The following is a 27,605-nucleotide window of genomic DNA, read 5'->3' on the forward strand; positions in this document are numbered from 1 at the left end:
TCAATAGTTGAATGCAGTTTCAACAGTCTCATAATCTGTAAACTTCACTACTATATGGTTTTAGAGGGCCACAAAAAGTTCACAGAGTGTCATACATGGATCTGCACATAGAACTCCATATATGTCTGTGTTGTACCTGAGTCTGGAAGCAAATGTGTCCAAAGCTACCAGCTATTTGGAGCATAAGCCAGGGTGCCATGTTGTTCCCTAAAAATGTCAGATGTTGCAACTATATATACAGTGTATATATATATATATATATATATATATATATATATATATATATATATATATATATACATATATATATATATATACCGTATTTGCTCAATTATAAGATAAAAAGACAAAAATACTCACTTTTGTTGCCAAGGTTTAGACATTAATGGCTGTGTGTTGAGTTATTTTGAGGGGACAGCAAATTTACACTGTTATACAGGCTGTACACTCACTACTTTACATTGTAGCAGGGTCATTTCTTCAGTGCTGTCACATGAAAAAGATATAATAAAATATTTACAAAAAATGTGAGGGGTGTACTTACTTTTGTGAGCTTTATTTCTTGCTGAAGCACATCTTCCTTGAGCTGGTTAGTAATACAATATATCATTTCGAATTGCAAATTAGGGACACTTTATTCTATGGAGTGTAGTTAGAGGGTAAGGCTTTACCAAGGCTTTTTACTTGCCTTTGCGGTTAATCGTTAGCTGTTAGAAGTTGCTAATCTTCACTTGGCACAAATGAACCAACTGCATAATTTGGACACAGCAAGCTCCTATGCTGTCAGAGACTGGCTCTAAAAAGAACAACAGTCCCCTGCATGTAGCTTTCCCTGGGGCAGCTCTGGATTTGTATGGAGGGTGTGGAAAGAATCCCATCATGCATTTGGAAAACAGCCAACATGAAAATTCAAAGGGGTCAAGTATCCCTTTGTATAGTTTTACGTATATGTTTTTGTATTTGTTGGATTGTCAGGATTCTACAGATTCAATTCTTCCACTAAGAGTTTGGAAACTCAACTTATTTTTCTAGGTCATGCAAGGTTCTTGTAAAGATTTTACAGAATCGTATTTATATTAATCTCCATGGTTGTGGATGATGCTTTCTTTTAGAGCAATGCCTCACAGGGCAATGTAGTACAGAAATGTCCATGTGATAAAGTTGCTGTAATGGTGTGCATGTAGACTTTCACATTTGTTAGCTACTCCAGGGAATATTACAGCCTTTGATGTGCAAAAACTATTTTTCCTAACCAATAATGAGTTATTTCAATGGAATTTTTCTAAGATTATCATCCATATAATTATTCAGCATTACTGATAAAGAATCATGACATACTTCACTATCCTGAATTCTCTGAGCTAATCTATGTATATACTGTTTCATAAAAAGGACTACTTTTACATAGGAAAAACGTAGTTTATGTACAAATAAAATATTAGCATCATCTAAGATCCCTCTCATATAGCTGCCAACAGTCCCAGGAGTGGCTCTGCCACACCGACACCCAGACACACACACACCAGCACAGGCTCTGCCACACCGACACCCAAACACACACATCAACACTGAAACGCACACACCAGGACAGGCTCTGCCACATCGGTTATGTTCGGCCGTTTTTTTTGGGGGGGGGGACATTTTGCTGATAATGCTATGTTCGGCAGATATTTTCGGCAACTGATATTTTGGTGCATCCCTAAAATATCTATATATGTGCTTAGTTAATCAACTGTGATACCCAGAAGCTCTATTCTACTATTTTGCCCTTAAATCTGTTCAGACAGATAACTCAGTTGTGTGGCTTTTTTGTTATAGGTCCCAACTAGCTGAATTGTGTCAGGAAAGATCTTCTGTTTTCAGTGAATGATTTAAAATGAAGGAATAATGTGCTATAATGTATTGTAATACCCAATATAGCAGTTTACAGTGCAAGTTACTATACACAATGAAAATATAAATTGAGTTACTCTGCCTGGAAAGACATTGCGTATCTAATTTACACATACATAGTTAGTGTGGTCAAAAAGTAATTTATCTACTGGCAGTATTGGTATCCTGTTTACCAATTGTACAGTACTGCAGAATATGACAGTTTTTTATGATTGCAAACCCTAATAATTATAATAATAATAATAAAAATATCTTAGCAAGACCTTTGAAATTTTCTTTGTGGCTCTATGATCTGGTTTAACAGAAATAAATCAGAAACGCCGAAATGAGCAATTCTTCATTCAGGCATACCAGAACCATGACTGTTATGACATCAGTTCCAGTTCATCCCCTGACTTTGCTAGTATGTACATTACTTTAATCCATCCTGCATGAGGCAGGTCTGCAGTGCATAAATTATATTTGTAAATTCCCAGGAAAAGCATAGATCAGACACAAAAATGGCTTAACCTTCAGGGTAAGCATCCCATAAATAAACTGGTTATTCACACTAAACTTTTATCTAACCTACATGATTCACGTAATTTCACTCACATGGTAGACAAACATTAACATTGGGAAGCTGTTCCCCACACAAGTTAATGTTTCAGCTCATCCGTAACACGCATGAAATGGTAGATCATAGCAGGTGACTAGGGTGGCACTTTTGAGGACTGGTGGACTTTAACTACAATGTGGATGTGATGGTCTGGAAGTGGACTGTGGAAATTACTAGGTTTACAAATGCCCCTAAACCTTTTTAGTCAAGTTCTTGGAGGACTGTAACAGGTATTCTGTAAGCAGCCTGTATGTGGCATATGAGCATACCTGGGAACTCTCCGGGTTCCTTCGGGGTGTGGGAGCAGGGTCTTGACACATCCCGCTACCCACCCATTTTCCCTTTAAATGTCATTTGGACCTCCCAATGATGTCAGTGGGCAGTCCTGGCCGCGTCCCGCAAGGGAAGGCTCAGGGTAGCCGGAGCTCAGAAGTTCCCAGGTATGCATATGAGGCTATAATGGGCAGGGAAATGGCATTCCGGCCAGAGTGGAAATAAAAAAAGACCAAAGAGCTAGAATGACACTGAATGATAAAGGCTTCTGCTTTTCATTATTCTACAGGTATGCAAAACAGCTTAAATAATGCAAGATTAACTAAAACTGATATGTAAAACATGTATAATGGTTCATCCTGGTATCTATTCAGTTAAAAGCAAGTATTGAGCAATGCTAGTCGAAAAAGTTAACCAAGCTTAAAACAATGAGTTAAAAAGTTGGGTATACATTGGAAGTGTATCTTTACTAGATTTATAAATTAATCCTCATTTTGTGTTATATTGATTGATGTATTATGCCGTCCGTTGTACAGACATGTAAAGTGGTAGACAGCAGCCAGGGATGACACTAAATGATAAAGGCTTCTGCTTCTCACTATTCTACTGTTACTGCCTCTCATCCATTCATGTTTGAGACCGGTAACATTGACATACTGAATACCATTTGTGATCTTAATGTGATGTAACAAAAACCGTTTGCAGCCTGTACAGTATATCCTGTAAACAAAAAAATATTACACACAAATCTTTTTGGCGTTTTTTGATTGACTCAATATTGAATCTAATAAAATGCTACGTATAAATAGTGATTGCTATTTTATCAATGATTTATTGATAAGCACGTGAATAAGCACGATAAAAAGCTAGAAATGCTAACACACTTAATATATTCTTAACATTACTATGTGTTTCTAAACACATTTACCTTTAAAATAATGCAAAACAAACCCCGAGGCAACTGGAAATATTCTGAGCAACTTTGCAAATCAGCTTATTTTCATAGATAAATGTTTGCATGCCAAATAGTGCATTGAACATCTAAGTAAGACACACACAGTTATAGACATGAATACATGGCCTTTGTATTTCCAAGATGATAACACAGGTCCACTCATCTCATAGGTGCATATTAGTTAAAAGTTGTTGTAATTGATCACATGGACGGCTGAGCTCAACCACCGTTATGATGATTTCTAAGAATTAAAAATAAAACTGCTAGGACAGTGGCCTACAGCCAGTAATGAAACAAGAGGGGACAGATGGAGTTCCTGCAGTGTCCTGGAACCAACTCATAATGGCCTCTGGCCACTCAGAAGGCCCCTCTTTGATCCCTGGAACAAGAATTACTCCTGCGGTTAGTGTTACATGATAATTTGAGGCTTGCTGTTGAATGCAGGGAGTGGAATATATTTTGCATTTGAAACAAAAACAGCTCATTTCTTTAGTTAATGGTTATTAAGATTTATTTTTTAACCCACAAACTTTGTGTTGACTGTGTTGTTTCCTGACTACTTTGAGTCAAACTCCCCAATTTTGCTACTAGTGTCCAGATCATTGTGTCAAAAGCTTGGTGTTTTCTTTTCTGTGCATACAGAATGCAGATTTTACAAGGAAACAATTGTCCTAAAGGCCATTCCAATATTCTTCAAACAGGGACAATGGGATCACATAATGGTGTGTGAGCAACTACATGGACGGGCTCCAGGCAAGAAAAGGGTGTGATGGAGTATGTTTGAGAGTAAGCATGTTTTACAGGGATTGTATATGTGTTAATGGGTGTTAAAGCGAGTGTGTATGTGTGTGAGATTAAGTGTATGCTTATGTGTTTGCTAGTGTGTATGTTAGTTACTGGGCCAGCAGAGGAGGAGTCATAGAGATGATGCCACTCAGCTGTACTTCTTCCTCGGACCAGAAGGTGCCAGCCCCCCTGTGGAAGAGTGATGGCACAACTTCATCTGCAGATGACATCACTGCTGTGTTCCATCTTCAGAATGTTGACAAATATGGAATGCATGTGTATGCCGGTTTTCTTTTAACTGCTTGCGCAACTTTATCCTCATGAAGGATCATGTCCCAATGTTTAGGTTTAAACTTTAATAGTCAAGCTGTTTAAAAATATCCTTCACATTTTAAATATGAGTTTACTGTAAGAAAAGCATTCATAGAGATTAAACATTGTTATAATGATGTTCAGCTGTTTTGTTTTCCAGTAACAAAAGATCATCAATTACATCCCTCATCACAGCAGTAAAAATACAGACACAAAACAGCATGAAACTGCCACCTGGGTAAAAACAATGTTGCTCTAATTTATGACAACTGATGCTAAGGGGTCAGGTACAAATGCTTCCAGGATGTAAAGTTGGCGAAAAAAAGACAGTTCTTTTTAAAAAAAAAACACATAAAAATGTTAAATTGAGATGATGGCGTTGAGCCAACAATACAGCGAAACGTTTTACATTACATTACATTTATTTATAAAGCGCCGGCAGATTCCGCAGCGCTGTTACAGTAGTAGAACAATTTAGATACACATACAATAACAAAGGAGATTTGCAATACTATCAGATTATCCTGTTACATATAAAATCTATAAGATTGCCTTCCAAATAACCAGCAGAAGAAATTCTGCATGGAGTGCAGTTCAGATTTCAGCTTCCCCAGCTCGGACACCTGGCACACCCTGCAAATGCCCAGTGGGCTTGTAGTTGACAGTGCCACACACTGGAACAGCAGATCAGGTGCGTCCATAAAAACATAGCATGTGGCTGCACTTATCCAGCCATTGGCCTCAGGTACGTCACCAGCCCGTCATCACAGCCCGTCATCACCAGTCAGGCGCTGGATTTGAGCAAGGAGGGCTTAAAGCGTAACCTGCAGGAGTAGAGAATGTGGTTCAAGCAAGGTACGAGACAGTGATTTAGTATGTGTTGCTTCCTTAATCACATGGGATTGGGAGGGCTGCAAATAGGGGGCACTATTCCTAGTCATTTATAGTCCTGTATGATACCTATCAGTGTGTAATATCAGAGCCCATGTTCTGCACATTAATGTCACAGCTGAGACCATCACACATATGTGATTGTTGTTCTGCCAACTCTAGCAGGCATTGTTCTTTGGTTGTTCATATTCTCTACCCTGTAGATCCAGGATTTCTAGGCAGCTGCCTAATCTGTGGTTTACATTCACTAGTTGAAATATTTTTGTACTGTAATTAATACATTATATAATTGATACACAACTTACTCCGCCCTTGCTAAAAGCATGTTATAAAATTAATATTATTGGGTTTGTGTGTAAATATAATCAGAAATAAATGACATTACAAAAAAGAAAACCTGATCCTTTCACATTGTGAAAACATTAACTAAACAAATCACTTTTGAAGCACATCATAACATGGTTTTGAAACGCTATATAAATATCTGCTAACCTTAGAATGTATCACTGCAAATTACCTATATTACTCAACAGGCCTGTCACAGGCATGTATTATTTAATATATAGCCATAAAAATAACATTTTACTTCAATATTTAATCAACCTTTATCTGCAGCATTTCAAAATACTATATCAGTGACACAGAGACATTGCCTTCAGAGTCTTTCCTCAACACAAGTTTATGTCCTTCTGTACAATGCTGTTACCGTGTTTCCCCGAAAGTAAGACAGTGTCTTACTTTCTTTTTATCCCTAAAAGCCCCACTATGTCTTACTTTCGGGGTATGTCTTATATTGGGAAAAAATTGAGAGTGATGGGAGTTATGATGTACTTTTAGAGCATAATTAGATCATGAAAAAGACATTGGAAATGGTACAGCATAACACCCATCACTCTCACACACTTACCAATCAACACACCTACCAATCCACACGTATACCAATCCACACACATATACACCAATCCACACGTATACACAAATCCACACACATATACACTAATCCACACACATATACCAATCCACACACATATACACCAATCCACACACATATACACCAATCCACACACATATACACCAATCCACACACACATATACACCAATCCACACACACATATACACCAATCCACACACACATATACACCAATCCACACACATATACACCAATCCACTCTCACTTAATGCTTTCCTACCTTTCCTTTCTTCTTTCAGCTTCTTTTCCTCCTCTTCGCTCCTCTTCTTCAGTTCTTGTCTCCTTCCGGGTCAGAGGGCACGGACAGCGGTGGGCGCGGCTTCAGTGTTGTGCGCCGGGATCTGACAAGAAACCCCGGCGCACAACAGCTGTTGCTGCGCAGATCACAAGGGAGCGGTATCGGAGGTCATTAACAGACCTCCGGCTCCCTTGAGTGATTTTAAGCTGGGTTGAACCCGGCTTAAAATCACTCAAGGGAGCCGGAGGTCTGTTAAAGACCTCCGATACCGCTCCCTTGCGAGCCTGCTCCTCCAGCGGCGGACATTACTGTCCGTCTCTGGAGGGGTGCCGGGTGCCGCAGGTTGGCACCCCCTGGAGTGTGGCGCCCTGTGCGGTCGCACACCCCAAAGGTCGGCCCTGCTCTAAGGGGCCGGCCTTAGGGGTCTGCGGCCGCACAGGGTTTAAATAAAAACATCGGGGGGTTTTTCAACTTTATTTAACATCCTCCATGTTAAATAAAGTTAAAAAAACTTTATTTAACATCCTCCATGTTAAATAAAGTTTTTTTTAACTTTATTTAACATGGAGGATGTTAAATAAAGTTAAAAAAAAAACCCCGATGTTTTAATTTAAATCCTGTGCGGCCGCAGACACGTAAGGCCGGCCTTGGTGGGGACTTCCCGGCCCCTTAGAGTGGCGGACCCGGCAAATCCCCCGTGTTTCCCCGAAAGTAAGACATATGTCTTACTTTCGGGGTACGGCTTATATTAGCCGACCCCTCTGAAACTCCCGATACGTCTTACAATCGGGGGTGTCTTACTATCGGGGAAACACGGTATTACTATCCTTACTTACCCTGTACTATTACTTACCCAATAAAATAAGGGGTTGTTCTTTTCAAGGAGCTGGTAAAGATAAAGGCGAGCTCCCTCATACCTAATCATTTCTGAACCTGCTGAGTTTGCATCGTAGAGTTAGCACGCTACTTTACCGATATGGACATATTTTAACACATATTTTTATATTAAAGTTGGCCAAATTGAGTTAGGTTGAAGTAGTAAAATAACTCAAAACTCATCTTAGTTAATAAACTGTTAACTTATTTATGCTTGACTATGTTAAGGTGAACATGTTATGTGGTTATGTGGTTTATGGCTGATACGACTTTTTGAGCACTTTATGACTTATGGCTTATTGTAGCCTCTGCTAATTTTTCTTTTCTTTAAAGGCTTTGGAAATGTTGTGAGAAATCCTGAAGGATTTGTAGACCTTTTGTCTTGTCATCTTCTGAGCAGAATTATCACAAACCAGCAAGTTCAAATGGTTCCTTAAGCACTGTTCTACATATTGTGTATTGTGAGATTGTGAACCCCAGGGAGATGATTAGCATGGCATCTGAGTACAGCTGCTATGCAGATTATACATATGGGTCCCTGGGGTGGAGCAATTGGAGAGCGGGGTGGGCCAATGCTCCATTTCCCCATTCTGTGGAAAATCCATGCCGGCTTTTCCAGGAGGCTAGAAGTCTGCAGGATCCAGTACGGGATTTCTATGAGGCCGGCATCAGGCACAGGGGCTGGACATTAAAAACCCCTGGAGCCTAATACTCAGGGAGACTGTTGGGGGAAGAGGAAGGTGCCCTGTGCTCCCAGGGCAAGGAGAGGCCCTGCACAAGAGGACCATCCCGGAGCCAAGTGAGGCAATACCTGCCGGGACATTTTGTGTGCTGTCTGGGGGAGGTTTTCCAGAGCCTGGCGTAGCTGGGTCTGGCTGGGAGGTTGAGGTAGTGGGTGATTAGGCTGGTCAGTCTGGACCAGCATAGTTTAGTTAGAGAGGGCTCCAATTGGGAGCTAGGTTTTGTTTTTATGATTTGGTTTTGGGGTTTGAGCGATTAAAAATAAAGCACTGTTTTGCTTCAAACTGTTGTTCCTGACTATGATTGCCCTAGAGGACTGTGCTTAAGACCCCTAACTGTGATGTTTATGGCCCTTGTGCTACAGGGTTTGTCACAGTATGTGTTTATATATATATATATATATATGTATATATATATATATATATGTATATATATATATGTATAAGACTATACTGGTTATGAGAGATATTTATGACGGATAAATAAAAACTACATTATCCTGTGGTGCTTTAGGTATAGGCTCCATTACAAGGATACAAACAACATCTATGTTTATGTAACTGATGAAATTCAGAGCCGTGTTATCAATTAATGCATATGATTTTACATCAGGTAATTAACTACAATACTATTTTTAAAGGATGCAATAAGTGGCTTTGTTATTTTTTTATACAGATCTACATGTTCATATAGAAGAGTTATTAAAAAGGAATCACAGCCTCAACGGTAGATCAGTGTTCTTGGAAGTTATACAATGAAAAGCATTTGTCAAACATGGTACTATGGAGCAGATGTTTAATTTGGCCTAGATGTTGACAAGGATAACAGTGAAGTCCTTGACATTGAGATCTGTGATATCATCTTATAAGCCATTTGAGTTGATTTATTTCCCAAGGCAAACATGTTTGCCATTTGTTGCTATGAGCATAGAGAGGAACAATGAAAATGTTCCTTGCAAAGCCTGTGACAGACTGAATGTTAATTCGCTCTGTAATATTGGATCTAAAATTTAATCAAAATTCAAAAGCCTATCTTTCCTTATTTTACCATGAAAATGATCTTTTGCGTCCTGAAGCTCTAGGTAAGTTAATCGCTTTGAATAAATTCTCCTAAATGAGGATAACACATTGGTAAAGCACCTGCAGACAAAACAGAAGAATGAAATGATTAAACTGAGTTTTATCTCACCAAGGTCTTCTGTATTCCTTTCAGCCCTGCAAGTTCTTGCCAAGCTGACCATCTCAGGAACTCTTAAAAAGATCCTCCGTGACGCTCAACAGGGTATAAGCTTTCAGGGCCAGTCTTAGTACTGGGTGTCCCAGCTTCCCCAGGACAGCCCTGGAGTAAAGAAGTGGCAGGTCATACACTTACCTACTTCTTGGCATAGCATGCCTGGTTTTGGAGGCTGGCACTCAGTGGTGTCACTTGACATGCCCTGCATTACTAGCTGTCATGTTCACAATGGGGCGTTTCCTGAACCAAGCAGAGATGGAAGTTGATCTCTCTGTATCTACAGTATCTCACAAAAGTACACCCTTCACATTTTTGTAAATATTTTATTATATCTTTTCATGTGACAACACTGAAGAAATAACCCTCTGCTACAATTCAAAGTAGTGAGTGTACAGCCGTCCCCTCAAAATAACTCAACACACAGCCATTAATGTCTAAAACTTGGCAACAAAAGTGAGTACACCGCTAAGTGGAAATGTCCAAATTGGGCCCAAAGTGTCAATATTTTGTGTGGCCACCATTATCTTCCAGCACTGCCTTAAACCTCTGGGGCATGGAGTTCACCAGAGCTTCACAGGTTGCACCTAGAGTCCTCCTCCATGACGACATCACGGAGCTGGTGAATGTTAGAGATCTTGCGCTACCCCACCTTCCTTTTGAGGATGCCCCACAGATGCTCAATAGAGTTTAGGTCTGGAGACATGCTTGGCCAGTCCATCACCTTTACCCACAGCTTCTTTAGCAAGGCAGTGGCCGTCTTGGAGGTGTGTTTGGGATTGTTATCATGTTGGAATACTGCCCTGCGGCCCAGTCTCCGAAGGGAGAGGATCATGCTCTGCTTTATTATGCCGCAGTACATGTACATGTCACAGTACATGTTGGCATTCATGGCCCAGACCATGACACTCCCACCACCATGCTTGTCTGTAGGCAAGACACCTTTGTCTTTGTACTCCTCACCTGGTTTCCGCCACACACGCTTGACACCATCTAAACCAAATAAGTTCATCTTAGTCTCATCGGACCACAGGAAATGGTTCCCGTAATCCATATCCTTAGTCTGCTTGTCCTCAGCAAACTGTTTGCGGGCTTTCTTGTGCATCATCTTTAGAAGAGGCCTTCTTCTGGGACGACAGCCATGCAGACCAATTTGATGCAGTGTGCTGTGTATGGCCTGAGCACTGACAGGCTGACCGCCCCCCACCCCTTCAACCTCTGCAGCAATGCTGGCAGCACTCATACATCTATTTCCCCAAAGACAACCTCTGGATATGATGCTGAGCACGTGCACTCAACTTCTTTGGTTGACCATGGCGAGGCCTGTTCTGAGTGGAACCTGTCCTGTGAAATCGCTGTATGGTCTTGCCCATTGTGCTGCAGCTCAGTTTAAAGGTCTTGGCAATCTTCTTATAGCCTAGGCCATCTTTATGTAGAGTAACAATTTTTTTTTCAGATCCTCAGAGAGTTCTTTGCCATGAGGTGCTGTGCTGATCTTCCAGTGACCAGTATGAGAGAGTGTGAGAGCGATAACACCAAATCTCCACTGTTATACAGGCTGTACACTCACTACATTGTAGCAGAGTATCATTTCTTCAGTGTTGTGTGAGGGGTGTACTCACTTTTATGGGACTACTAAAACCATGCATGACTTACACTAAGCAATTTTCAGGAAAAACTAAACAGAAACATGTAAATGTATTTAAAATTAATTCTGCAAAGTACAATTGTTTATTGATTTATATGGACACAACATATTCTCTAGCTCTGTACAATTGTGTGCCAGGAAGTTGTATGTTTCTGAAAAAGAGAAAGGATAGTGAATTTGTATTATAGCCTTCTAATGGAAGCAGTAGAGGTCAATACAGTAAGGGCATGCATGTGATATGTATAAGGCTATACATATTGGCATAAGATAATGCCAACTATAAAAAAAAATCTCAAGTCTATATTAAACCCATATTTGTTGATGTAGATGATCCTCTAAGGTATAACCTTTAAAACTAAATGACCACACTGAGTGATTACATCCTCCCAACATTTCAGATGTCCAAGTCAGGACAAGTGTGTAAGTCTGCAGCTAGAGACAGAGAGGTGTATGGCAAGTCCCAGGGGGGAGATGACAGACACAGGAGTGGGGATGAACCTGGCAAGACCAGTAAATCTTCAGAGTACCCATGTGGGGGCTTCTGTGTGGCAACAGAGCAGACCTCCATTGATTTTACATCTCCCTGAGCCGGTCAGATGAGATCAGAGGATCTCTCAACCAGCCCTTCATCCACAATGCCCATAATGCCCTATAATTGTGACTGTCCCATAAAAATTGGGATACATTATTATTATTATTATTTATCGTTTTATATAGCGCCATCAAATTCCGTAGTGCTGACATATCGGAGGTATGTGAGTAAAAGGGAAAAATGTAGATGAAAGATCAGAATCTTCTTTTATAGAGCGAATGATGCATTCAGAAAATTAATATTTTTGCAATGTTTTAATAAATAAGTAAACATCTATTTCATGTTGTTTAAGTGGAAAGCAACAGATGTAACCTGCCATTTGCACATAGGTATACATACATGGATATACATAGATATACTTTACATAGAGCTAGTCATATTGACAGCAATTGTATATATCAAATAATATTTCGATGCAGTTTTCCATCATCAAGTGTATAGATCTCACTCTCACCTACATTGTATAGTGTAAAATATAACAACTGACGTGTGTGTTTTCAATTAATTTACCTTTTAGGCCATACCGAATGAGTTCAATTGCAGTTGCTTGAGGTTTGTATTCGTAGTGTGACTTAATAGCTTAATACGTGTTTGGTCCAAAGGATTGCTGCCTGATTTTGTATGCATTGTATTGTTACAACTACCAAATCACGTTTGTATAAATATTCAACACCACTGCTTTATTTATGCATATTACAAAACAAAATATTATGATCGTGTATTTCCATGAAGAAGATTTGTGACTTGGTTTCATTTCTCAACTTTTACATAATTTATGCCAAATTACGTTTAATTTTAATACTGAAATCTCATGCGTTTGGATGTGGAATAATAGATGCACATACTGTTAAGGATCAGCCCTTATTCTCATTCTCAGCCTATATATATATAAACAAGACTATGTCAATAACTATTCCGCTTTGTCTTAAATCTGAGGCCATACATTTAAGTTCAAATAAACAGGTAAAAAAATACTCATCTGGGAGAGCTCAAGGAAAAGAATAACCAATTTGGCTTTTTATTGTAAAATTCACATATCCATGGTTTCACTATAGTAACATTGAGAGTCATTTCTTCTGCCCTCTAACGTGTATGTAAACATGGGAAACAGCCCCATTATTCGTATGTTCCAGTTTTGTATTAGAGTTAAAGCAGGGTAAGTCCTGACCATACTGATGATTACTGGTCCTAAGAGACACAACTTGAACTCTCGTGGATATCCATATGTGCTTTGTGTTATCTTCCTACAGACAAAGTGGTTGTTTTCTGCTGTGAGGAATATGTCTCCTTGGTTGCATAGCCTGAGCTAACATTTGCTCACCACACAATAAACATTTGTGTGAAGATTTCATGTTTTAATGTGATGGTTGAAGTGTACTTTGAAACTTTCAATTAAATGAAACTTAAGATTTTCTTTACCTCAGGCTGTTTAACAACCACATAGCACAAAGAATAAAAACATGTTTCAGGTTAATTATTTAAATTCTATCACTCAATATATCACATAAAAACATATTTTTTACACTTATTAAAATATATAAAAAAATAACACTTTCATCGGACTAAAAGTAGGAAAATTATAGCAAAAAGGGAAGGGATGCGAGCAGGCGTCAGGTTGGATCAAATGCCTCATCTTTAATATTTTGGTTCCTACACAATAGCCTCAACTGTTAAGCCCCATGAGTCCCATGGACGAAACATCTATCCATGAGTGGTGTTGATCTGGCTATTGCATCTCTTCCCGAATTTTGTCTAAAGGCTGTCTTGTACAGCGGGCAATTACTTTCAAGGGATCCATGTATAAAGTGGATATAGAGGCAAAGGTGATCATTGTTCACCTTATGTGCATGCGCCTACCCAGAATCCCTTGTGGTTGTGGCAGCATCATGAGATTTCTGAGGGAAAAACAAGCCTTCTGGCTTGTCTGGTGTCTGTAGATGAGTGTTTAATAATACTTCTACTACCCCTTAATCTTAAATGGAAGGGTTTCCATCACCTTCACCCACCATAACGTATGTAATGGTTCCTACACACATACATATGGATGCAGGCTACATGTATGGGAGGGAGTGTGGTTCCAAAGACCAGTCCTCTGTGTCCTGCTCATCAGACATCAAGAGATATTTGGGTTACAGAACTGTACCTTGTTGGCTTCTTGCAAACATTTTCTATGGCAAAACTCCAGGATATATCTGTCTAGGTAGTAGATCTATTTTAAGCAATTGATGTAAAATAATTCCACCTAACACAATGGAAAAAAATACTCTACCACAGGCTAATTACAGGAAAGAAAAGCTTAGTGTCTGAGTTTAATGTAGTACTTATATACCATTATTGGATATACCATGTTAGGAAGCAAGTTCCTTAGAACATTAATATATCATAAAGGCTTATGATATCACAAAAAACATGAATCATCCTTACAAAACATTAAATAAACTAGCTACATACTGTGTGTATGTATATATATATATATATATATATATATATATTCTTCATATAATCGGGGAAAACCTACATTAAATGATTAAACATCAAAACCAGCAGAGGAATAACAGGCACTAATCGTTCCTCTAACAATTGCACAGACGACAGATTTATTAATATTCTCACCTCTATATCATCGTAAGTTACTTGAGACTTTAGATTGCTTGTGCTAATTTAGCCTTTAAAATAGACGAACGGAACATTAGTATGTTCTAGACCATTAATGCTCCAATTACATAGTTAGATATTATCACAATAATTTTTCACAGAGATTAATTTAAAGGATATATTTTGGCATAGATCTTTTATATTACTTATTTAAATTTCAAATAATAACTTTTTAATAATTTGCTTTAATTGTTATAGTCAAATGTTCTACATAGTTAAACAGCAGGAGCACCAATGATATCCATGTTAAAAGAAAGTGTTTTTTTTATCTCAGAATAATATTGCAGCAGTGGAACAATAAATGTACACATGCACTACGTTTCCAGATTTTCAGAATACTCTTATTAGTTTTATAAACTATAGTCTTATATCTCATTACCAGTGATATCTACTGGTCTGCTGTAACATGAAGATTTGGGGACACCAAATCCAAAATGTCTAGAGTAATATAGAGTTTAGGTAACATTTATACACTGACCAGATTCCTTGTGTGCCCACTTTTACATGCTGTCTCTGCAGACCCTAAACGAGTAGTAATTCTATGACCTAAAATATTACACGGTTACTATTGAGGTAAGCGAAGAAGGGCATTTTTTACTTTTTTGTGCACACAAAATCATGTGAATTACAATTTTGGTCCTCTGATGTGCTTTTTTTGTACTGTTTTGTGAACCACCCAAGTACCAGGTCTCTAGAGCCTGGGCTTTCACTCGTCCCTTTATGACTTCACTTAGGTCAGGCCCAGAGAGCATGGAATGACGGCGATGCATCTTTTTACTTCTACAAACCTGACACTTAAAAGTACAAGACATCAACCTGATACAGCCTGCAGAGAATCAGCTTTGTGTAACAAGGTTGATCTATAATAAGATGAGGCCACCTTGCAGGTCACAGCCTCCTCTTCTTAGATAGGTAGTCATTCACATATATAATCTGGGTTTTTAGACGTACAGCCAACTGCGAAAGAAACAAGGTTTTGTAACTTGAAAAAGTACAGGCTAAGGCACTCTCCTAAAAATTTCAACAGATGCTTAAAATAACCTTTGCTTCTGTAGAACACACAGCAAACATTATTCTTAAACATCCAGTGTTGAAAAGCTTGAAACATTTTTTTATAAAGAATATGGGCAAATCATCGTGCTGGAAAAAACATTTTTCAGAAGACACTGCTAGGACAATTCAACTGCTTCTCCACTTGAGAGGGTTTGCTTTGTAAGAACATGCAATTTATCTTTAGCCGGTTCAGATTATTGCAGTAAAAGGCAAGCCGTACTTGTCAAAGCAGATGCATTAGAACTGTTGTTGAAATTTGACTTTTGTGTCACTGGGTTTACATCCAGATAGATAGATAGATAGATAGATAGATAGATAGATAGATAGATAGATAGATAGATAGATAGATAGATAGATAGATAGATTAACCAACAAGTAAACTAATTGCAATGTCCACTGACAAAGCACTATGACATCATACAGGGATTCAGTTAATATACAATGAAAATGCTGACGCATTTTGACACATAATGATGCAAGGCAAGTTATGATGCACAGTGGAGATATTTTCCATATGATAATGAGTTATATTACAAATGTTTTTTTCTTTAACTGTAATTTCGACTACAGTGAAGAAATTAGCTGGATTACTGGATTAAGCATCAAATTGGCCTTCTCTTCAAACCCTGCACGTTTTATTAAGTAAAATTCAGTTGTTTCCAACTCCTGTAAACCAAGAATTAAAAATGATGCTATAAGTATTTGAATTCAATTTGTTTCATTCATTTAAAGAAGCCTTCCAACATTAACTATGCCTTACGTATGAATAGTTTGAAACCATAAAACAGTTGCCCATTGTACAAAAAGAAAAGACGGGTAAGGGGTATAGTGAGAGAATGCCCAATACTCAATTTCTTTTTCTAAAACCCCTTCCTTTTTATGGTGTTATTAGAGTACTGAATGGGGCCACAAGAATGAAATGCACTGGGAGCCCATATAATCTGAAACCAGTGCATGAGTTCAAATGAGTGTGTATTCACTAAATATGTGATTTCCAAAATAATAAGCAAGCCATTTTTTTCATACTACTCACAGATCCTTGGGAAATATGAATAATTATTTGTAAGATGGGTAACTGATCACGTGTATCTACTCAATGCTTTTAAGTTAGATGTGGAGATGAACCAGGATGGCACCCTCCATATAGAACATTCTATAATAGAGCAGTAAATGTTGTTTTTTCTTTAAATTGACATGAGAAAAAGCATTTTGCTTGGAAACAGCAGTAACTATGGTTTTTCTTCATCAAACTGGTTACGTTCCTATTCCAAGCCTCTGGTGATTCTATCAGAATGCAAATGTAATATCTGTGGTGCCAAAATAAGCATTATGTTACGGGGTAAGATGTATCCTTTTTGATCAGCCTGTTTTGTAGAACTAGTAGATCTAATAGCAGTTATTATAATACAAGGCCCAGGTATTGATCCAATTGCACAGAACCCAAGTGTGCGTCGATAGTATATGCAGTAAGGGAAATGTTTAAAGATTTTGCATGTATCCGATGCAGAATGAGAATGCAAATGACAAGAAGGCATATGAAGCATGATCTATGTATTGCTGAAGCAATCATGCTAATATCCTACGGAAGCAATGGCTCATTTATGATTTATGGTCTATTTTATTTGTGAGGCTTTAATGAGGAGCGGAGTTTATAAAAATACTTGTAAGTAAAGCCGGTGTTTTGAAATGAATATTAATGACACAAAAATCTGTGAGGGTGTAAGTCTCCTGGGTCTGTAAAGAGCCAGAGAGGAGAAAAAGCATGCTCCAGAGCTGCGTTTTTGGTGCTTCAGGGCAAGAAAACGAGTTAATAATGCAGAAGGAAAAAAGAGCAGTTTTTTTGTTTTTTTGCATTGATTGGAGGCGATCGGATGATGTCTGCTTCATTTACTTGGAATGGGAATGCATGTCGCTTGTGGTGTGAAAGGTCTTCACTTTATTGGAGCAGTCAATCAATGCATGGTGGGAGAGTGGCGATCAGGAAACTATATGTGGGTAGCTGTCCGTTATATGTTGCTGTTTGCACCTATATTCCGCATTATAGAACCCAGCCCTATAGAGAAAAATAAAAGCAAGGAATGTTTTTGAAATATGTACATTCTCAGCTCCACAACCACCGCTATTAGTATTAATATTACCATTTATGTATATAGTGCCAACATTTTACACAGTGCTTCTTACAGTACATACATTCAAGGGACATGAATCTGTAGATAATATATATATATATATAAAATCTACAAATCCCTTGAATGTATGTACTGTAAGAAGCACTGTGTAAAAGGTTGGCACTATATACATAATATATATATAGTGTGTGTATTATATATAATATCAATGTACACTATGCTCAATGTTCAGTGGCTACCTGCAGAGGATGTTCAGAAGAAGCCCTTTAATAAGAATCCCTTTGACTTAAATGCTGCTTATGTAGGTTAGCTAAGGTATTCCCCATATGGTTGTGTATAGAAAGCTTGCTCCGTGTAAGCAGGGACTGTGACAGACCATAAGCTCCCGCTAGCGTTACTCCCACAGAGGTGGGGCCATCTCCACTCAGCGCTCGCACAGGACAATGAGCGCTCCTTTCCGAGTCCTCCCGTGTGACTCGCTCCCCTCTCCCGGGCTCCGTGCATTACGTAAGAGCGGGCTCGCCAGTCGCTGGCTCCGGTGTCAGCCTTGCTGAAGGCAGCCCGTGCGCTGTGTGCGGGATCATACCTACCGACGGTGGTGGACACTCGACCTGCGCGACCCATCCACCTCTGGCTGTTACTTTGTTAGCGCGCACCTGGGATGATCGCATAAGGAGCAATATACAGCCACACCTGGGGATTAGGGCTGGTATGAGGAGCAGATCAAAATGGAAGGGCTTCTATCTCCCATGAGAGCTAAGGTAGGCTCACATCTATGTGTTTCCACTGCCTTGGGGTGCGCTGGCTGGACAGGAATGATGGATGTGGGGGGTAGCGGCTCTGGCTTGCACCGGTCCAGGTACAGCCGGCTGTGGGCAGGAGGGCAGCAGAGGAGGCAGCTGGTCGCTCTACGCGAGTTTGGAGACAAGTATTGTGCCCGGTGCAGGTGGCAGTAAGCAGTCACTGTGTATGTTAGGGGCAATTTACACATGATGTGCAGGCAGTGAACACACCGGTGATGTGCTGAATGCGGTTTGTTGGATGCAATTAATGCACAGCAGGATTTGGGACTAGAAATGATATGTATGGGGTACATCATGTATGGCTGGCATCCCACAAAAGCCGTTACATGTGTGGACCCTCTCTTACAGCCTGCATGAGGCTAACTTGCACAGAATTGATGTCAGGTGTTCTGGATTCAGCAATGTGGTTTATGGATTATGCAGAGTTCAGGGTTTGCTTAGAGAAGACATAATTGATAAAGCTGCCATCAAAAGTACAAAACGCCTAGTCCTAAAGAGAAGTGCATTGGCCACCATCCAGGTACCATACAAGCACTGCCCTTTTGGTTGATGTACTTTAGTTCAGTCTAAATATTGTAAAGAGAACATTGATAGTGGATGTCTTGGGGAACATACCCTGCTTGAAATGTAAAGCATTGGTTTAGTCATTCCCTATAAAGACTATACACCTGTCTTAGTATTGCTTCTGTATTCTGGCCCAGGCTCCTGCAGAAGTAGCTTATTGTGGTGCTATCACAAACCATGGATTGCCTAAGAGGTGAACAATAAAGAATGGTTAAGATTAAAGGTCAGACATGCCATATATATTAGGATTTGTTTCTAAAACAACCCTATTCCGATATGCTTTTCTTGTATTTCTGATTCTATATTGGCTCTCGTTCATGTTCAGTAATACAAAGTACGCTTAGATCTACAGACAAGACCTGCCTCAACAAGATAAAAGACCACAGAGAAAACAGTTATCATTTATCAGCCTTCTATTAATGTACCATCTGTGACAATTTGCTGATAGATGAGCAGTTCTGTCTAATCGCATAGAGAACTATCATCAGAAGATTTTTCCCATCAAATGAGCCAGCACTAGACAGGCACCTAAATATCCAGTAAATAGATGTAAAGTTTAGTTCTCTTATTGTGAAGCCTAATTTACTAATGATATGTGGAATAATATATATATATATATATCACCCCTACTTGAAATTGTAAAGCATATATATATATCTTTTTTATACATAACCACAGTTTTACTGTTACACACACCCTGCTCTAAAGTCCAAAGGGCCAAGCATATCTAAATAAGTATGTAAATATATAAATATATATATATATATATATATATATATATATATATATATATATATATATATATATATATATATATATATATATATATATATTGGGAAGCGTTCCTGAATTATAGAGATGATGTTCCCATGCTAGCTTTACTTAATACATAACATGTATTTAGAGTATGTCTTAAGTACTAGATCGTGTTTCAAAAATGAGCCCAATGTGGTATAACATACCATATAACATACAATACTTAAAGGGTAGGGTACAGGTGAATCAGGACAAAGAGTCCAGCTGTAAATAGTCATGTTGGCAGCTTATTTATGTATAAAAGGAGGGTTGGGTCGGTGCTACATTGTAAAGTTCTTTGAGGAGAAGAGGTTTTGAAATTGAGCATGTAAAAGCAAGCTGAAGTTACATAGACCTCTCTGGTTAAGAGATCGTACAGTTAAAGTGTTGTAATAGCACTGATGAATGAATTTATAACAGATTAGAGGAAAAAGAGAGTAAAAAAAAAAAATGGTGGAACTACCCATTCACCTTTTTTGTCATACTAAGGTGCTATTTAAGGTATGAAGCTGCTATATAAATCAATACATAAAATAATAACTAGGTAAGGATCACTAAGTAGGAGGAAACTATAGGAATTGCGCACCTGAGAAAATGACCCACAATTTTTTTGTATTCTGATTGGATATAACTACTTTGTAAGGCTAAAGATTCATGTGTGCTGTGTTTGAAAATACACTTCCCAATATATCCATCTGTATCGAACAAGGCAAAAGTAGACCAATTCTATTGCAATGTGCAAAACTTGGAGCAGACACATCTATAGGTTAGATACCAACAGGCTGAACTCCTACAAACTCACCACACAGCACCAATTTTTCTTTAGTTTATACATAGTTGCCAAGGCCTCAGATATTCAATGAGAAGATATTAAACATTTTGTTCACAGGGCAATGGTACGGAGGCACCAAACTCCCCTCTCTTGGTCCTTATCCTGTACAATTTGTTATAACCACATCCTTAATATTAATCGCACTTTAAAAAAGTGCCCGTAGCCAGTGTTGCAGAGTTAGGTGTCAATGTCAAGGATTTAAACTTGAAGCCAGCCACTAGGGGAAAATGTATTGGGATGTATGGCCATGTTACTGCCTACTTACCAATGCCAACTACTTACCAATGCCAACTGGCAGCCTCTGTGAACAAACAACAGTTCTCCATGAAATGGGCATCAGTTTGCTTTAACACTGAAAAAAGCCATACCTCTTCTTTCTTTAACAGGGAAAAACATGCCATACCTATTCTATTCACCATAGTGGTTACTTGAAAAAGCCACATGCTGTGTAGGATAAGTTTGTGACATAGCAACACAACACATTAACAATCAGTCTACAGACAACAGCTCATTCTCCATTTGCAGGAAGGGTGCTAGTAAAATGGATTGCAAGGTGTAATTACCTTATTCCATTTCGTATACTTAACTCAAGATTTCTGTTTTGGGTCAGCATAACTGTCTCATCAATATGTATGCAACCAGCTGTACATCCTGAAATGGTTAGTAAAACTGTCCTGTGAGATATGTGGATAGGCTTAAAGCAAAGAGCTAACACATATTTTGCTCTGCAATTTTGATCTTTTTTCCCCTTCAAACATGTATGTCGTTACTGACAGCGGCGAGTGTCACCAGTATAAAGATTTGCATGAATTCATTCAGCTTTTACATCTTATTTTTGGTTCTGGTTTTCTTTTTATATTTAATGTGCCCATGTGTCTGTACAGTTATTAATGCAACTGTCAAAGCAGATGGACATCCCTGGCATCTTGGTATAATACAGCCTGTCATGTTGCTTACTGTAAACTTTGTGATGACTAATTAACGGTCCCATTCCTTTCTGTCTCCCCTACTCCATATAAATACCCTCTTTTCTCTATGTCAGAACCACTGTTATGTTCCATCTCCTATTTTCATTCTTTATTTTCTTTATTTTTTCCCTTCTCTTTCTTTTCTCTCTATCTCTCTTTATCTTTGTGGAGAGGAGAATATTTGCTTAGCTTCCCCTTTCTGATTCTAATTCTCTGCTTAATTTGCTTTTGTAGTTGACTGCCTTTCATATTTCATTGAGGTCCCAGTGGTATTGCCAGCAGAATTCTGGGATGCTGGCGAAATGACATCAGTTTTCGCCCCTTTAGACCTAATAGTCTTAACGTATAGAAATGGGTGTGTAAGTGTATCAGGAACAAAGGTAATAATAAGCAAAAACATATAGTTTCCGTGTTGGAAAATAAACTACCGCTAACACTGTATTTGTTCAAGGGATTTGTTTTACATACTATTTATTTGACTAGATGTTTTCCCCATCATATTTACTACTTAATATTTAGACAGCCCAGATATTCTCCCCTCTTTAGCACATTATGCAATTTTAAAGAATAGTTAACATGTATAGCCATCTTTTTCCTAGATATATCACTCACCATCAGTATACACATTGTATTACATTGTAATTATCAGTGTCCAAGGCTCTCCATGTAGTGTTTTATTGGGAAATGTGTTTATGCATCCATTGATGACTGTGGTGAGAGGTGTTACTGTCCATGGAGCTGAAAACCATTGAAGGATGACAGTACCGTTGCCATTGAACCATGACAGTGTACCATTGCCAAGACACAGAAGACTGCTCTCATCCATATGAATGCTTTGTGCTCCCCAATTTCTTGCATAGATAACTGCTCTGCAATTCATATATTAAACAAATAATGATGTGTATGATAACAGTCAGTACATACAATAACCTAGTTTGTGATTCACTTGCAACTGTATATATGTATGTGTTAATGAAATGAATAAGCACTGATGTAAAAATGCATCCTCTTCTACATTGATCTCCTAGGATAAGCTTTATGATTTAGAGCAACTGTGCAGTTGTGTGACTCAGTAGTTACTGTAAATACAGGTATTTTTATATAGAGCATATATATATATATATATATATATATATATATACCGATATATACATTATGTTTTACATTACATTTATGTATAAAGTACCAGCAGATTACCACACGTTAACTGCACCTACTAAAGAGAGAGCTTGTTAGTTAAACGTGTGTATGTACAATACTGTGGAAACTATTTAGGCAGGTATGAAACCGCATCAATTCTTTTAGTTACACTTGCACATAGTTTTTAAGGACCTCAGCAGGTAGATTGTACCAAACTGTGGAGAATTAACCACCGTTCTTTTGTGGAATAAGGCAGCCTCAGTTTCTTCACTCGCTTCATGTAATCCCAGACAGACACAATGATGTTGAGATCAAGACTTCCAGAACTTCTTGTTCTTCTTCACGCTGGAGATAGTTCTTAATTACTTGGGCTGTTTGATTGTGGTCATTGTCATGCTGCAGAGTAAATTTGAGGCCAATCAGATGCCTCACTGATTATATTGCATGGTGAATAAGTATCTGCCTGTACTTCTCAGCATTGAGGTGACTACTAATTCGGACCAAATCCCAACCTCATAAGCAGAAATGCAGCCCAAACTTGCAAGGAACCTGTACAATGCTTTACTGTTGCCTGCGAACCCTCATTCTTGTATCGCTCTCTAGTCCTTCAGCTAACAAATTACCTTCTGCTACAGTCAAATATTTAATATACATAGTTACATAGTTACATAGTTACTTTTGAATATGTTGACTTATTAGTCCAGAGAGCCTGCTGCCATTTTTCTGCACCCCAGTTCTTTTTTTGAGAATAGTTGAGTCGCTTGGCCTTGCTTCTATGTCGGTTATGTCTTTTTGGCTGCAAGAGTTATGTCTTTTTTGGCATGGAAGAACACTTTTGAGTAGTAGATGGGTGTACCAGGGTCCCACTGTTTTCTGCCAATGCTGAGCTGATGGCGCTGCAGGACACCTTCTGATTGTGAAGGGAAGTAAGCATGATTTGTCTTTCATCTTCTGCACTAAGTTTTCTAACATTGTCTGTTTTTGCGTTTCTTGAAAGGAGCTTGCACAGAGCATCTGGAAACCTCTGCCTTACAATATCTGCCTGGTAGAGATGCAGTATAACTACCATGTGTCTTGTTGTGCACAAGCCAAATGTAAGCCAAATGTAACATGTACATGCAAATTGTACATGCTTGCCACATTTGGATGACATTCATATTGTACTCAAATTCAGCTTTATTATCTAATAATCCTTTTGAAAATTTGTGAGCCTCATATTCTAATTTGTTAATTACTATTTACCCAATAAAGATTTGTATGGGCATAGCACTCACTTAGAGCTTTTAACTCTGTTTGCTGTAGCATCTCTTAGTGGTTGCTTATGTTGGAGGCTGATTGTGTTCTCAGTAAATAAGTGCTTGCTTCTATTTGGTGTATAATATACCAGTTAGCTCCACAGTGCTTGTAAAATGTCCGTCTCAAATTTCATTTCCTGCTGCTGGATGGAAAACAGAGGAAATGACAATATGTTGTTGAGGGCATTTTATACATCCTCCCTGATGTCATTAAGGTCTAGTTTTAAAATGCCCCGGGCTGGTACCTATAAGGTTATTAGAGTGGCCAATTTAAGGCCTAGTGAGATAAATATGGGTCTTGGAAAAATATATTAATATGATAGATAGATAGATAGATAGATAGATAGATAGATAGATAGATAGATAGATAGATAGATCGATAGATCCATGGATAGATAGATGGATAGATAGATACTGTAGATAGATCCATGGATAGATAGATACTGTAGATAGATGGATAGATAGATACTGTACATAGATCCATGGATAGATAGATACTGTAGATAGATCCATGGATAGATAGATACTGTACATAGATAGATAGATCCATGGATAGATAGATACTGTACATAGATCCATGGATAGATAGATACTGTAGATAGATGGATAGATAGATACTGTACATAGATCCATGGATAGATAGATCCATGGATAGATAGATACTGTACATAGATCCATGGATAGATAGATACTGTAGATAGATGGATAGATAGATACTGTAGATAGATGGATAGATAGATACTGTAGATAGATAGATACTGTACATAGATCCATAGATAGATCCATAGATAGATAGATACTGTAGATAGATACTGTAGATAGATAGATGGATAGATAGATACTGTGGATAGATAGATGGATAGATAAATACTGTAGATAGATGGATGCATAGATAGATACATACTGTAGATAGATGGATAGATAGATACTGTAGATAGATAGAAGCTTGTATATGCTCTGCATATCTTAACCCAAATTATGGCTTGTTTACCCAGAATGCTGTTGAGTGCTACACATTGAACATTTGTAAGCGCACTTTAAAGTTAGCCTTGCACAGCTTTTAAAATCATTAAATGTGGTTAGATAAAACAAGAGTGTGTACTTTTTTTTTATCACAGCAGTACTGACTACTGAGTTTTGTGGCAAGAGAAGAAGGCTAATTACGACTTCTTTATACAGCTTTTACGACAGCAAAATGAATCAGCTGCCACCCAAGGAGGAAAACTATTTAATGGGAAAGAATAATCATGGGAATCTCTCAATAAAGTTTAGGATTGGTTATTATGCACTGAATGATAATAAAATCATCCAGTGAAGGTAAGACGACCTGCTGTGATATGGATTAGCAAGAAACTTGCTAAGGGGCAATTCATATCTGCATAATTTAGTTTACCGGAACACTGGTTTCTCTCCCACGCAGCCTACTGGCCTTGCTTATAGAATTTAATTGTAGCTGAAAATACTGCATATGCTTTATAGATTTTTATCATTTCTATAAAAAAAATGTAGTAAATGGACAAATTGCATTCTTTCAGGCTAATAGGGCCTGATTTTATACATGTTGTCGCAGCTGTTTCAGTTGGGTAAAATAACTTAGAAAAATGCTGAGAATCCCCTTTAAGCTATATTTGGTATATTACTTGAACAGTATCTGACAAAATTTCGGTCCTCCAGGCATAACATGAACTGTATTTTGTAGGAAAATATGAAGCACACTGTGTAATATAGAATATAACACATACAATAGCTGTTTGCAGAATCATACGCCACATGTTCATCCTTTACAATATGCTTTGGAAATGTAAAATAGCCATGCAGTTGGGAAAAAATGAAATAGATTTAGGAATCTAAAACTATAAAATAATTCCCAAGTTCCTCTCATTAACACAGAATATTAGTGAGATATGGAGTCTGTGTTCATCTCAGATCTTGGAAACATACACTGCAGGTGCTTGATGAAGAAAGATGGCTCAATACTGTTCATTTGGATGGCCTTGTGGACCATAACCCTGCCAAAGTTTTGAAATCTCTCTGGTCAAAATGAATGTTAGGTATCACCACACAATACGATGTATATGATTATTCTGAAAATGTGGTAAGCCTGCAGCCCAAATCTCCACTAACCGTGAAAGACCATTTTTAAGCACACCCCAACCTAATTAATTGTATCGCTGATTATCCCACCGGTGTCCAAACAGGGTCTTCTTAATGCTTGTCTTCCTGAGGAACCCAGCATTCTGAAAATGTGGTAAGCCTGCAGCCAAAATCACAGGATCTTGTTATTCCAGTTTTAAAGTATCATTATCTGAGTTTCTTCTCTCAGTTCTCCACTAACCGTGAAAGACCATTTTTAAGCACACCCCAACCTAATTAATTGTATCGCTGATTATCCCACCGGTGTCCAAACAGGGTCTTCTTAATGTTTGTCTTCCTGAGGAACCCTACAGTATCAGTAGTAGCTGTATGCAAAGCCAACATTTGATAATCAAAGCCAACCCCAAGAAGTTGAAGGTACTTTTCCAACTACTGTTAACGTGAAATGCTATATTCATTGATCTGTAGAAGGGCTAGTCTTGTTATGGCAGAAGGGGAGTTGGACAGATAAAATAAATGTGTAACAGCTTGGTACGACACAGAGAGCTCCTTTGGATACTTCAAACTGAATTGTAGCAAGTTGAGTCACTATGGCAACCACAAATTTCAGCTTCCCTAAATATTTGGTGCACACAGTTTACACAGTAAACAGATGAGGAAAAACCCTACTGAGCATGAGATGTATCATTTTATACATATAGCATATATACAAAAATTCAAGGGTTCAACTGAATATTGTGGTCTTGGCTTTTTCATTATATTTTTTGTTATCTTACTGTGGTCTAGTTCATGCTTGTAATAATTTAGCTGCCAGACAGATTGTTCATGATTTGTCCTTTCAAATAGGAAGGAGAGAATGCTGCTGGGAATTGTCTCTGTTTCTGCAGATTAAACACCAGCCCACATTTAGAATCAGCATGGTTTTCATAGAGTTTGGTCTATTAAACTCAAAGGCTGGGCAAGTAAAATATTGATTTTCAAAGGCATCTGCTGTGATGGTAATATAGATTTTGGACCCTTGTTATTTAAGAATGAACTGTGTATTTTTCATCATAAATACATGCTATGTGGTACATTTGTGATATTTGGGGATGAGCACAATTACCTGGGGAGATATGAGGATAATGATGAGGGATATAGGAGCAGATGATTATAAGAGCACATACGATATGGGTCAAGATGGTGTACAGCACTGCAGAATATGGTGGCACTATATAAAATAATAATACTAAAGATAGGGGAAAGATAATGAACAGGTTGTTGGGAGAAATACA

At 38.3% G+C, this 27,605-nt stretch overlaps 1 protein-coding gene across 1 annotated transcript in view; it reads left to right on the plus strand.

The window, feature by feature from the left end:
* Positions 1-18,354: 18,354 nt before the first annotated feature.
* Positions 18,355-27,605, plus strand: part of FRMD4A (FERM domain containing 4A) — a 171,339-nt gene continuing 162,088 nt past the window's right edge. The window contains exon 1 of the mRNA XM_053465098.1: positions 18,355-18,601. Coding sequence (XP_053321073.1) covers positions 18,569-18,601 — 33 coding nt within the window. The 5' untranslated portion in view covers positions 18,355-18,568. The remainder of the gene's footprint in view (positions 18,602-27,605) is intronic.

The sequence above is a fragment of the Spea bombifrons genome, chromosome 4, assembly GCF_027358695.1.
Source record: "Spea bombifrons isolate aSpeBom1 chromosome 4, aSpeBom1.2.pri, whole genome shotgun sequence".
Classification (NCBI taxonomy): domain Eukaryota; kingdom Metazoa; phylum Chordata; class Amphibia; order Anura; family Pelobatidae; genus Spea; species Spea bombifrons.